General features: G+C 53.3%; 1 protein-coding gene and 1 long non-coding RNA gene across 2 annotated transcripts in view; one reads left to right on the forward strand and one right to left on the reverse strand.

The window, feature by feature from the left end:
- LOC129058439 (uncharacterized) overlaps positions 1-2,334 on the reverse strand; it is a 45,289-nt gene extending 42,955 nt beyond the window's left edge. The window contains exon 1 of the long non-coding RNA XR_008523535.2: positions 2,119-2,334. This is a non-coding gene — a long non-coding RNA (uncharacterized LOC129058439). The remainder of the gene's footprint in view (positions 1-2,118) is intronic.
- Positions 2,335-2,365: 31 nt separating this feature from the next.
- C2H3orf22 (chromosome 2 C3orf22 homolog) lies at positions 2,366-11,705 on the forward strand. The gene is made up of 5 exons (XM_063721712.1): positions 2,366-2,681; positions 7,933-8,061; positions 9,240-9,365; positions 11,256-11,390; positions 11,435-11,705. The coding sequence occupies exons 2-5, from the start codon at positions 7,973-7,975 to the stop codon at positions 11,508-11,510; spliced, it is 426 nt and encodes a 141-aa protein (XP_063577782.1). The 5' UTR covers positions 2,366-2,681; positions 7,933-7,972; the 3' UTR covers positions 11,511-11,705.
- Positions 11,706-13,849: the final 2,144 nt, after the last annotated feature.

The following is a 13,849-nucleotide window of genomic DNA, read 5'->3' on the forward strand; positions in this document are numbered from 1 at the left end:
AATTAGACCTAACAGATTATATAGAAAACTAAACCCAACAATAGCAAAATATACATTCTTCTTAAATGTACATGGGATGTTCTCCAGGACATATTAGGCCATAAAATAAATCTTAATAAACCTAAGAAGATTCAAATCATACAAAGTATATTTTTTATCACAATGGAATGACTAGAAATCCATGACAGAAGGAAAACTGGAAAAATTACAGTATTTGCCTATTAAATAACACACTTTATGCAACCAGTAGGTCAAAGAATAAATCCACAAGGGAATTCAGAAAATGCCTTGATATGAATTAGGCCAGGCACGGTGGCTCACTCATGTAATCCCAGCACTTTGGGAGGTTGAGATGGGTTGATCACTTGATGCCAGGAGTTTGAGACCAGCCTGGCCAGGATGGTAAAACCAAGTCTTTACCAAAAATGCAAAAATTAGCCAGGCGTGGTGGCACCTGCCTGTATTTCCAGCTACTCAAGAGGCTGAGGCATGAGAATTACTTGAACTCAAGAAACAGAGGTTGTAGTGAGCCGAGATTGCGCTACTGCACTCCATCCTGTGCGACAGAGTGAAACTGTCTCAAAAAAAAAAAAAAAGAAAAGAAAGAAAGAGAAAGAAAAAAGAAAATGCCTTGATATGAATTAAAAGAAAAACTCAACATACCAATTGTTATGGTATGCAGGGAAAGCAGTCCTAAGAGGGAAACTTATAGCTATTAATGTCTACATCTTAAAAATAAGAAGGATCCCAAATTAATGATCTAACTACACAATTTAAGGAATTAGAAAATGAAGAGCAGACTAAATCCAAAGCTAGCAGAAGTAAGGAAATAATAAAGGTTAGAGTAAAGATAAATCAAGTAAAGAATGGAAAAACAATGGAGAAAATCAACAAAACCAAAAGGTGATTTTTGAAGTGATCAAAATTAACAAAGCTTTAGCTAGATTGACTAAGGAAAGAAAAAGACTCAAATTAGTAAAATAAGAAAGGAAAGTGGGAGGTATTACTACTGACCATACAGAAATAAAAAGGATTATGAGAGAATATTCAAAAAAATGTTATGCCAACAAATTGGATAACCTAGATGAAATGGACAAAATTCTAGAAACAAAAAAAAACAAGACTGAATCAGGGAGAAATAGAAAATATGAATAGACTCATAACTAGTAAAGAGATTGAATCAGTAACGAAGAAAAGCCCTGGGCCACATGATATCACTCGTGAATTCTAACAAACACTTACTAAAGAACATACATAAATGTTTTTCAAAGTTTTTCTAAAAGTTGAAGAGGTGGGACCATTTCCTAACTCATTCTGTGAGGCCAGCATTGCCCTAATATCAAAGTCAGACAAAGACACTACAAGAAAAGAAAACTAGGGGCCAATATCCCTTATGAATATACATGCAAAAATCCTCAATGAAATATTAGTAAATGAAATTCATCAGCATATTAAAAGTGTTACACACTATTAACAAGTAACGTTTATCCCTAGAATGTAAGGATTATTTTTTCATAATGAAAATATCAATGTACTACACTACATTATTAGAATGAGGAGGAAAAGACATGATCATTTCAACTGATGTGGAAAACACACTTGACAAAATTGAACACTCATGATAAAAACACTCAACTCCTTAACATGATATATCCAAAAATCCCACAGCCAACACCGTACTGTATAGTGAAAAACTGGAAACTTTTTCTCTAAGATCAAGAAGGAGACAAGGATGCCCACCTTCCCCAGTTCTATTTAACACCGTACTGAAAGTTCTAGCCAGAGCAATTAAGCAAGAAAAGGAAATATAAAGCATTCGAATTGGAAAGGAAGAAGTGAAATTACCTCTGTTCACAGATGGCATATAGAAAACCCTAAATAATCCATAAAAACCCTGTTAGCACTATTAAGTAAAAAGCCGTAGGGTATAGCAGACAGTGGCACAGGTGAACAGCACTAATAAGTGAAAAGTCGTAGGGTACAGTAGACAGTGGTAAAGGTGAACGGCTGAACCACTTACAGTTCAGCTCCTTCACTGCCTTCTCCTTCCTCAACCCCCTGCAACCTGGTGTCCACTCCTCCACAGAAACAGCTTTTCTGCAGTCTCAGTGTCTTTACCTATTTCTGGGCATCTCTTCTGTTTGCAGAACCTGAACAGGGAGAGGTCTCTGCTATGAAGAGTGCAGATGTGGATGCTTCCGTCTGGGTGCGTGGAGCTGAGAAGCTGGCCAGCCCTGGCCCATGTGCTGCTGACTTTGCAGTCACTCCCTGGGCCAGAGGGGCTTCAGGCTGGAGTCTGAGCCTCATGGGTCAGCAGCTGTGATGTCACCAATTGTGACCTCAAGGGCTTCTGACCTCACAATGAACTTGTTGGCACTGCCTGTCCGGGGGCCCTGGGGCTGCTGTTCCTGTGGTAATGTGGCAGCTGGGACCATGGCCAGCTTCAGTCTGCCTGGCATCACATAAGCCAGCCCACAGGGTCCTGCAGCTTGTCCTTTCTGGCTGGAGGCTCTGGGCATAGCCTGGGCCTGGGTCTCTCCAGAGAAGGCTGTAGCCAGGGCCCTGCCAGCCTCGGGGGCCACAGCGGCTCTCACACCAGCATCTTGCTGGACAGGAGCAGTTCCAGGACGCTCTGATCACACCTGATCATCGTCACTGCCAGAATTCAAGGCAGCTGCCTGGTGAGTGCTAGCAGCCTGTGTGGCTGGAAAGGACAGTCCCCAAGTCGGTGAGGGACTTGGGAAGCAGCAACAGGGTGGTGGAGAAGAGCCTGGGACAGGGTCATGATGGCAGAGAGCAGCCCTGGACTCTGGAGCAGCCCTGTCCCTGTGGGGCAGATTCAGCAGTCAGCTTACAGGGTCATCCCCATGACCTAGGGGTCAGGTGGGAGGGTATGGGGTGGGCCTGAGGGGCGCTCCTGCCTCCCTCGATCCATCAGTTCCTGTGGTAACGCTGCTTGCCTGGTCCAGGACTGTCTGAGGCTGCATGGCCCAGCAGGAGGAGCACAGGCCACCCATCCTGAACCTCTTCCCCAACTCACTGTGTGAATGCAGGCAAATCAGTTAACTTTCCGGAGCCTCAGTTTCCTCACCTGAATTATGGGGGTGAGCATAATATGTTCTCCATCAGGTAGAAAAAAAATGAAGTGAGGTTATGCATAGAATGTAGCAGACACTTAGCAGAGGCCACAGGCACCATTCTGCAGCCTCCCGCTGTGGCCCTGCTGCCTGTTCCGGCCCAGGCTTCCCCTGCCCCATAGTCCTCAGGGTTGAGCCTAGGCTGGAGGTGACTCGCCCAAGTGCACCTGACAGGAAGGGGCTGAGCTGGGGCCTGGCCCAGGCTGTGGCTGCAGGACTGTGGGCTTAGGCCCAGCGAAGGCATCCCAGAGTCCTCAGAACAGCGAGGGCTGCAGGGGCGGAGGCCACCAAGACCCCCTTTAGCCAGCACTGGTGTAGAGAGCTGCACCCTGTACTAGGCTAGTGGGCAAGTCAGTGGGGAAGCCCGCCCTTCAAGGCCCAGGGACTTCTTGGTGCGGGCAAGGGACAGATCGTGAGCAGGGCTGGCTGTATTTCTGGGCCAGGGCGAAGGCCCTCTGGATGGCTGATCTTCCAGAGTCAGAGATGGGGCGTGGAGGCGGTGGGTGAGCGGGTGTGTTCTGGCTCACAGACAGGCTGGTCTCCCATGCCATGGCCATGGTCCCAGTGGCCTGTGTTCAGTGTCCAGTGTGCAGCCTCCCACCTCGGGCCTTGAGTGATTCCATACTTGGCAGCAGGCAGCCTCCCAGCTGGCCCCATACCCCGCCCTCAGAGGGATGGATGAGCAGCATGGCACATTATGGGATCACTGCCGAGCAGGCTTGCCCGAGCCCACCAGCTTTTGGAGGACCCCAGAATCCCAGATTTGGGAAGGGCTACCTGTGTTCCCCAGGGGCTCCTCTCCAGACATCATCGGATTTTGAATCATGCCAGGTGTGGTAGTAGGCCACGCCAGCTGCTTTGAATTGGGAAGGGAAGCAAGGTGCGTTATGGGCTGGTGGGGGCAGCCTCTGCCTTGGACCAAGGAAGCGAGGAGCTCCCAGGTCACGTAGCAGAGGATAGGGACAGAGCTGGTTGCCGGCAGAGTGGTGACGGGGAGAGGCCAGCCACACCCAGATGGCCACCTGCCTGTGTGTGGGGGTGTGTATGAGGTCAGTTCTGAGTGTGAGTCTGTAAGAGTGTATGTGTCTGTGTGTGTGTGAGTGTGAATCTGTGTGTGTGTGAATCTGTGTTTGTGTGAATGTGCAAGTCTGTGTATGTGTATGTGAGTTTGTGTGTGTGGGTCTGTATGTGTCCATGTGTCTGTATGTGTGTGTATGTGAATTTGTGTGTGTCTGTGTGTATGAGTGTGTGTCTGAGTGTGTATGTGTCTGTGTGTGTGTGTGTGTGTGTCTGTGTGTGTCTATGTGTGCATGTGAGTCTGAGCATGTGTGTGAGTCTGTGTGTGTGTGTGTATGTGAGTCTGTGTGTGTGGGGTGTCTGTGTGTGTGTGGCTGAGTGTGTATGTGAGTCTGTGTGTCTGGGTGAGCCTGAGTGTGTGTGAGTCTGTATGTGTATGTGTGTGAGTCTGTGAGTATCTGAGTCTGTGTGTGGGGTGAGTCTGTGTGAGTGTGAGTTTGTGTGTGTCTGTGAGAATGACTCTGTGTGTGTGTGTGTGGGTCTGTGAGAGTGAGTGTGTGTGTAGAGTATTTGTGGGAATGGCAGTCAGTGAGGTGAGGTGGGAAATTTGCTTAGCGGCTGCCTTCTCAGCCTGGGTCCTCTGAGGCTGGGGCGTTTGCAGCAGTTGCTGGGCATGCGTGTGTAGATGTGCAGTCCCCAAGCAGGCCCTGGACAGGTGTGAGTGCAGAGCTGCACTTGGGAGCTGCACCCAGGAGGTGCTGAGAGGAAAGTGGGACGTAGGGAAGGAAGGGGAAGGAAGGATGCACTCTGGGGTGTGTCCTCACCACGGCTGTAGCTCAGTCAGCCCCACAGGCTGCTGTGGGTGACTGTGCAGAGCACAGCTCCGAGCTGCCCCCGAAGAAGGGCAAGGGAACTGGGGTATTAATCCAATTCCCTGCCCTCATTGGTGAGGGGCTGCTGTCACTCTCTGTGCATGGCCTAGTGCATCTCTGCAGCCGGAGGGAGTCAAAGGCCTGGCCTCCAAGTGTGGAGGTGAGGGCAGAGGGGCTGTGCATGGGCCCCTGACAGCATCTGCTGCAAATCTCAGGCAGAAGCCGAGTCCTCACTAGCATGCAGGCTCCCTGCTTCTGGGGCATCCCCACCAAAGCAGTGCACGGTCCTCTAGGCTGAGGGCCTTCAGTGGAGCACCAGGTAGGATGGGACAGGGTGTGGTGTGGAGGGGCTGGCAGGCCTGTGAGCTGGGCTGTCCCGATACTGCCCACCAGATGTGGGAGGAGGCAGACATTCCTCAGGGCCACACCCCTGCCCCTGCAAGGCACACTACATGGCCCTGTCCATCAAGGGACCTCCCAGAGGGCAGTGGGGCTGGAGGAGCCTGCGGAGACAAAGCTGGCACAGCCCTGGAGGGGCAGGGTTATGGAGCAGGAAGGCAGGGGGTGGCTGGCAAGGGTGTTAGAGGGTCTTTGAGGCCAGGGGGTGGCTCTAGACCAGTGGTCCCTAACCTTTTTGGCACCATGGTTTCATGGAAGACAATTTTTCCATGGACACTGTGGCGGGGGATGGTGGCTGGTTTGGGGATGAAACTGTTCCACCTCGGATCATCAGGGATGAGCTAGATTCTCATAAGGAGCATGCAGCCTAGATCCCCCACATGCTCAGTTCACAATGGGGTCTGCGCTCCTATGAGAATCTAATGCTGCCGCTGATCTGACAGGAGGTGGAGCTCAGGTAATAATGCTCACTCACCTGCCACCCACCTCCTGCTGTGTGGCCCAGTTCCATGCTGGAGCGGGGTCTAGCCTGCACCGTGTCAGGTCTCCTGCGACTGTACCATCCTGACCCCAAAGGGCGATGGCCCCCAAAGACTGCCCATCTCTCCTCTGAATGGGCAGGCAATGCCTCCTCAGTGTCATAAACACGGGGCTTCGGCACTGCAAGGCTGGTTGAGAACCCCCAGCAGCCAGGGAAACATGCGTCAGGGGTCACCTTAACCAAAGGGCTGGCCTTCCTGAGAGAGGACAGGAGCCAAACACTCAGGCCTAGGGTTCTGGTGAAGTGCAGCCTCCAAGCTTGTCGCTAGAACCACACCCGGGGAAGCAACAGACTTCCTCCGAGCGGCCAGAGCTGTGCTGTCCAATGCAGCAGGCACTAGCCATGTGCAGCTAGCTGTTCACAGTTATTAGAATTAAATACAACTGAAAACTATTCAGTCCCTCAGTCATGCTCAGCTGATAGCCTCATGTAGCCAGCAGCTGCCATCTCAGACAGCACGGACCTAGGGCATTTCCATCATCTCAGAAAGTTCTACTGGATGGTGCTAGTCCCAGAGAAAGGCCACCACCTGGCTAGGCCAAAAGGACTCAGCCCCTCAGACCAGGAATCAGCCCCACTCCCTGACCAGGGTTTCACTCGTCAGCTCAGGGGACGAAATATGGCACCCGGGGAAACTGGCAGGCAGTCGACATTGTCACAACACGCTTCAGGGTCCCGTGTGGTGGCATGCTGGCTGAGGTGGCTACCATGAAAACACATCAGTGAGAAGGAACAGGTGACATGCTGCCACAAAGGACACCAGGGGTCAGACCTTACCCTCCACTAGTCTCAATGTTCACCTAACTCTGCTCACCTGGGGTGCTTTAAAATGTATGTACAGCCGGGCCGGGCCCGGTGGCTAACACCTGTAATCCCAACACTTTGGGAGGCCGAGGCGGATGGATCACCTGAGGTCAGGAGTTTGAGACCAGCCTGGCCAACATGGTGAAACCCCGTCTCTACTAAAAATACAAAAATTAGCCAGGTGTGGTGGCAGGCGCCTGTAATTCCAGCTACTCGGGAGGCTGAGGCAGGAGAATTGCTTGAATCCGGGAGGCAGAGGTTGCAGTGAGCCAAGATCATGCCATTGCACTCCAGCCTGGGGACAAGAGCGAGACTTCGTCTCAGAAAAAAACAGAAAAACAAAACAAACAAAAAATGTGTGTACAGCCTGGGCAATATAGTTAGACCCCATTTCTACAAAAATAAATAATTAGTGGGGCATGATAGCACACGCCTGTGCTCCCAGCTACTTGGGAGGCTGAGGTGGGAGGATCACTTGAGCCCAGGAGGTTGAGGCAGCAGTGAGCCGTGATCAACCATGGCACTCCAGCGTGGGTGGCAGATCAAGACCTTGTCTCAAAACAAACAAACAAAAAACTAGAAATGGACTTACCATATGACCCAGCAATATATCTCAGAGAAATGAAGACTTATTTTCATGCAAAAACTTGCATCTGAGTATTAATAGTGGCTTTGTAAGTGCCCCAAGCTGGAGGCCTGAAAAGCTGCACAACCGCACCTGGAACAGTGCTCAGCAGCAGGAGGGACAGACTGTGGGTGAAGTTTGGGCAGATCTGGAAGAAAGCAGGATGAGAAGGAGCCAGTCTCAGAAAGACACCTTGTGTGCAGTTCCTCTGCATAGTGCTCCTGAAATCACATGGCTGTCCCATGATGAGGACAGATCAGTGGCTGCCAGGGTTGGGGAACCGGGCTGTGGACAAGCATGGCTGTGGAGGGGTAAGCGTGAGAGAGCCTTGGGGAGAGCATCTGGTGAGGACCTTGATTATGGTGGTCATAGGTAGCTACACACAGGAGAAAATTGAACAGAGTGGTGCATGCACAGGGCAGTGAGGCAGGTTATTTGGCGGCCTGCAGGCACCCCCAGCCCTGCTGGGCTGTTCGTCACTCTGGCTTCTGCCCCCCACCACCTCTGCCCCCTCTGACACCTCCTCTTGTCTTCCAGCCATGGCTGAGAGGTGCGCCACAGATTAACCCACTGAGTGATGGACTCCAGTGACTGCAAGAAGTCTCACCCGAGTAAGAAGTGGAGGATCCAGGCCCAGGAGAATTTTGCCAAGAAGTTTCCGTACAGGTGCGGGACGCTCACACCTCTGGAGCCAAGCCCTGCCTCCCCCAGGTCACACCAGCATCCTGGGAACTCAAATGCATTCTGTGGGGCTGCAGCTGAGAGGGGGTTTTGTCCACAGGGAGCCCCTTAGCAGCCCTTGTCTAGCTGACAGTCTGGGGTCCGCCTTCGTTACCCCCATCATAGCCTAAGCCGAGGGGCCACTGGGTGGACTCAAGCCTCCCTGGGTCATCCCAGAGCCCAGGCCAGCTGCCTCCCCAAGTCACGCGAGGAGCATGGCCACAGACGACTGCCCCTCCTGAGCTGTGTTGGAATTGGTGTGCTGGGCACCCATTGTTTGTGAGCTCCTGGGACTCGCAACTAGCCAGGATAATGGGCAGCCCGAGGGGGCCTGGGCCAAGTCTCCATGGGGCACTTCATGTAAGGACAGAGCCACGGGCCAAACAGGCAAAACAAATGCAAGGGAAATCTTGCCAGCAATGCCCGGGGCGCAGGGCAGCTGGCCTCCCACCTGCAGGACAGCAGGTAGCACCTGGCACTAGGGCTCAGCTTGGCACCCTGCAACCTCAAGCTTCCCGCTCCATGCTCACCCCCCACCCCAGAAACAAGTGTTGTGTGCCCAGCGGTGGCCCTGGATGCTTGGCAGGGCTGCCCATAGGGACCACGGGGGACCACCAGGGCAGCCACGCTCGAGGGAGGTGGGGACAACGAGCTCCATTCTGTGCCCCTGTGCTGGGCCAGCTGAGCACCTGTCCTTGTCCTTGCCCCAGGAGACTCTAGCTATAGCCTCGCACCCCATTCTGTCCCCCAACGCAGACACCATCACATGAGGCCCAGGTGGCTGGTACACACCACACAGAGTGGCCTCAGGTTGAAACCAGAGGAGGCCAGCACCCGGGGGCTCAAGTGCTCTGCACCGTTTGGCTGCTGTGGCCATGACAAGGCTCTGGAGCAGGCTGCAGCTTAGCTCCCACCTCCTGGCTGTGAAACCTCTGTGCCTCAGTTTCCTTGTCTCTAAAGTGTGGATAACACCTGCCTCACAGCACACTTGTGAGCTGACATATGAGCTAATATTTGTGAAGCACTTAGACCAGTGCCTGGCAGATGGAAAGTTCAGATGAGTGAGAGTTAATTCAGGAGGCTGGTGGATGGTGGCAATGTTGACATTCCAAGTGCTGTTGCAGGTTGTCGTGGCTGACAGAGCCCGACCCTGAGCCCCTGCAGCCCTGGGAGGTCACAAACAACTCGAACATGGTACAGCTGCCCCTGCAGAAGAGGTTGGTGCCAACGAGATCCATCCCAGTCCGAGGGTAAGTCCCTGCCCTGATGTCACCGCCCCCACTGGCTGTGTGCATGCTGCCTGGCCTTCTGTCCCCCAGTTTTGCATGCAGAAGTCCACGTCATCCTCCCAGCATGTGCCACTTTAAAGCTGAGGAAACTGAGGCAGAGAAGGGGGACGCTAAAACCTGATGACTGTTCCCGCAGCCAGGCAGCATCCAGGCAAGGGCACACAGAACCTTCCCTGGGCAGGCCTAGTTGCAGGAGTGGTGGAGAAACTGGCCTCAGTGCAGCAGTTTAGCCAAGTCCTCCACATGGGAGAGCAGCAAGGGAAGGAGCTGGGAGCTTCTGCACTCAGTGTGGCTGCACTGGGCTGGCTAATGCTGTACTCCAAGGTTGGAGGCCCTGGCAGGGACCTCTGCACTGGGCGGCCCTCAGCTGACCACAGCACAAACTCTCATGCCCCCTCGTCACCCCATGCATGGGGCGCTCAAGGAAACCCTGGACACCTTTGGAAAAGCAGGCCCTCAGGCACACCTACTCCCTCCTAAACAGATGTGGAGAAAGAAACAGAGCTTCTGACCCGGTGTCTCCTCAGTCATGCACGACACGGGGAACAGCTGTGTGGCACTGAAGGGCTTCCTCCACCAGCAGTGCAGGACCCCTAGCCTCCTGAATGCCCCGGCCCCACTGATGCCTTGGCCCCCCGCCCACTCCAGTTAATGTCAGGGGCAGGGCGGGGTCTGTGTTGACTTTTCCACGCCCATTGTTTGATATACTGCCTGTCAACTCTGGCCAGCCATAAGGATGCACACGCGTTCCCCTGAACAGACACCTGGAGAGACAGTAGCGCCACGCATGCGCACACACACACACACACACACGAAGAACAGACGTACACGCACACCCAGCACACAAACGGCCCTGGCCTTTGCCGGGCCTCACTCCCCGTAGTTTGGCTACAGGATCATCAGATCCCCAGGCTTTTGCCCCACATCTCCGAGCTGAAGCGATGGGGCTTAGCAGCCAGGGCTGGGTTCTGAGAGCTCAGATGTTCCTGGTCTCAGATTCTACCCATGCAAAATGGACTGGCTTAGAGTCAGGGGCAACTGTGGGGTCAGAGCAGAGGCCTGGGGCCAAACCCCTGCTGTTGGGAACATGTCAGGGAGCTGAACGGGGGGCAGTGGGCAGAGCCGAGGCTGGGGAGAGATAATTGACCAGGGACCGAGCGGCTCCCAGGGCCCAGCCACAGCAAGGAGTCGGTCCCATGCCAGGGCTGGGGGAGTGGGCATTGGTGGGTTTCCACATCTCTACAGCTGGGCCCATGAGCACAGGAGCTAGGGAGGGGGCTGTGGGTGTCAGCCTCAGTCAAATGGCAGCAAAACAATGGGGAGCAGGCAGAAGGGAACTTTCCCACGCCATCCTGTGGGGAAGCTGCGGAGACAGTCAAGCCTGTGGGTGGCATGCTGGGTCCTGCATGTAGCTGCTGGGAGTTGGGCTGGAAGGAGGAGTGGGAGACAGAGGGTGGCCTCACAGTCAGGTTGGCATGGCAGAGAGGTATGCCTCCGGCAGGCGCTAAAAATAAAGTTTGCTTAGTGGATGGGCAGGACTTGAGACCACATCCCCAGCCACTTATGGGCTGGAGCTCAGGAGGCACTGGGGAGGCTCCTATATTCTGGCTTGGATGTCAGGTGGCTGGAGGAGCCTGTGTGGGTGGATGGGTGAGTGTGCAGTGCCCCCATGGCTTCCTGGGACATCAGGCGGCAGAGCCTCTGTGTGGAAGGGGCCAGGTCAAGCCTGGTTGGGAGCAGATCTTAGTTGGAGCCCTCCCAGATGTGGTCCTGGCTGACTTCTCTGGGCTGCAGTGGCTGCAGCCAGCAGGGGTCCTGAAGGCCAGGTGTGGCTCTGTGTGGCTTCTCTAGGCTTGGGGCTCCAGATTTTACATCACCGTCCGGCTCCTGCCCGGCACCACTACCAGCACCATCACCACCTCCACTGTGCAACCTTTGGGAACTCAAGTTGCTGAGTCGCCGCTTTCCCAGACAACTCGCCTTCCTGCTGTCCGCCCGGCACACTGAGGCTGTCCGCCCGGCACACTGAGGCTGTCCGCCCGGCACACTGAGGCTGCCTGCCCCCAGACCAGCGAGGCGGCAGGGCCGTCCAGGGGCCTCTCCTAGAGCCTGGGCTCTGTGTGTGGCCTTCTTATTGGCCACCTTCTCCTTGGCAGGCTCTGGACAGTAGCCACAGAGACTTTAGTGAAGGGATCAGCCTTCGTGGCCATCGTAGACCGGGAGTGGCTTGTGGTCCCCCCAAAAAGCTACACCAAGCTAATAAACTGCGGGTTCCCACCCCACTTCCAGCTGGAATGATCACTTTACCTCCCTGAGCCTTCATTTTCTCATCTCTAAAATTGTTGTAATAATGTTTAATCTTGCAGGGTTGGTGTGAGGATTAAAAAGAGTATGAATGTCATTTCTAGGACTTTATCCCAAATGCACACTCACACAGGTAAGTAAATGCTGTTCACTCCAGTGCTGCTGGAAACAGCGAAGGATTGGAAAGCAGCTAAACTGTTTCCTAAACACTCTGACAGGAAGCTGCTAAATTATACAACTACTCCCAGAAATCTTAGGCAGCCATTCAAATGTAGAGGCAGCTCTTTATAGACTGATCTGAATGATGTACAGGTCTGTTACAATTTTTGTTAAAAAGCACAGCAGAAGAGTGTGTCTGATATGCTGCCATCTTGTGTTTACTAAAAACGGTGTGTGTGTGTGTGTGTGTGTGTGTGTGTGTGTGTGTGTGTTGTGGATGAGGAGCAGGCAGCAATCATTACCTTTGAGGAGGAGAACGGGGAACCTGGGGACAGGACCAAGAGTGAGGCACACCATTTTGTGGGTTGTCATACATGAGCCTAATGCCGTATTCCTGTATTACAACATCAGTAATGTAAGGAGCGTGGTGTGGCTGCTGGAGGCTGGTGATGCCTTTGGAAAGCAAGACAGCAGCACTGGGCAGCAGGGTGCCTGCTGAAGATTTAAGGGTCCCCCCACTGTGTTCTACAAAGACAGGGGCTAGAAAGTCACCTTGGAGTCCTTGGGAGGGTAAATAAAATCAGGACACTTTGCAGCCTTCTCCCTGGAGTGGGGGCAGGGGGACCCTACTAAGTGGGGTGGGCAGGTGGCTTTATTGTCTCAGAAAGGAGGTGAAGTGAGGACCCTTGTGAAGAAAAGATTGAAGGGGGTTGGCTTCCCAGGCCCTGGGGGCAGGACACGGATGGGTTCCCAACCTGCAAGAAGCAGACCCTGGAGTCACATCTGTGGTGTTTGGGGAAGGGTAACCGGGCTGCACTGTGCCGCCTCAGCCAAGACTCCAGGCTCCCTCCCCAGTTGGGGCCCTAGGTCCATGCAGGGGACTCGCAGCGTTTGCCTGGGGATGGAGTACAGCTTCCAGCAGCACCCACAGACCTGCAGGAAGCAAAGACCCCTGGGGTCCCCTCCTGTGAGGATGGGAGCCAGGCTGATCTTCATTTGGACTGTATAAGCTTCGAGGAGGTTGGCTCTGAGGTTTAAGCTATGCATTGTTTGATATAAGCAAAATACAGCAATGCATGTTTACCATACAGCATAACCAGGGACACGAGACCCACTCTTATCCCTGCTGGGTGCTCCTTCCCCCACTTCACCACACCCTGAGTCCCTCGTCCTCTGCCCATCAGGTTACCACATCCTTCTGCCTACTTGAAAAACGTTATATCTTGGCCAGATGTGGTGGCTTACGCCTGTAATCCCAACACTTTGGGAGGCTGAGGGCAGGTGGATCACTTGAGCCCAGGAGTTCGAGACCAGCCTGGGCAACATGGTGAAACCCCGTCTCTACTAAAAATACAAAAATTAGCTGGGCATGGTGGCACATGCCTGTGATGCCAGTTACTCAGGAGGCTGAGGCAGGAGAATGGCTTGAACCCAAGAGGTGGAGGTTGCAGTGAGCCGAGATCACACCACTGCACTCCTTGAAATAACACATTTGCTTTTTTCAATTATATAAGACTGTATTAAACTCTGTGCAACTTTTTCCCCTCCACAGCAAGTTGCTAAGAGTCATGTGATGATGATGCTACCGCTGTAGTTCCTTCATTTTCCACTGTTTCTCATTCCATGATGTGCCCATTCTCTTTTGGGTAGATGTCTGGGTTGTTTCCACTTTGTGCTACTGTGGGTGCTGCTGCTCTAGGCATTCCTGTCCCTGTCCCCTGGGGTGTACTCTCTCCCCTCCCCCACCCAGGATAGGATTTGCTGGTTGGTTGGTTGGAGGGCTCCTGAGCACCTCCTTTATCAGCTCATGCCAGACCAACTTCCAGAGAGTTCCCAGCCTCTTCAGGTTCCCTCTGGTCCACACCTGCACTACAGGCAGGGCCCAGAGCTTTCGGGGCTGGAGCAGGAGGGGGCTGGCTGCCTGCTCTTCCACTCATGATAGCAAAGCTGGTGGTGGTTTGTAGAAAAAGTTGGTAACTCAT

Source organism: Pongo abelii, chromosome 2 (genome assembly GCF_028885655.2).
Source record: "Pongo abelii isolate AG06213 chromosome 2, NHGRI_mPonAbe1-v2.0_pri, whole genome shotgun sequence".
NCBI classification, from domain to species: Eukaryota; Metazoa; Chordata; class Mammalia; order Primates; family Hominidae; genus Pongo; species Pongo abelii.

Coding starts and splice junctions, on each gene's coding strand:
- C2H3orf22 (XM_063721712.1), top strand. CDS start 7,973: ATGGACTCCAGTGACTGCAAGAAGTCTCACCCGAGTAAGAAGTGGAGG. Junction 8,062..9,239: donor GCCAAGAAGTTTCCGTACAG/GTGCGGGACGCT, acceptor GTGCTGTTGCAG/GTTGTCGTGGCTGACAGAGC. Junction 9,366..11,255: donor AGATCCATCCCAGTCCGAGG/GTAAGTCCCTGC, acceptor TGGCTTCTCTAG/GCTTGGGGCTCCAGATTTTA.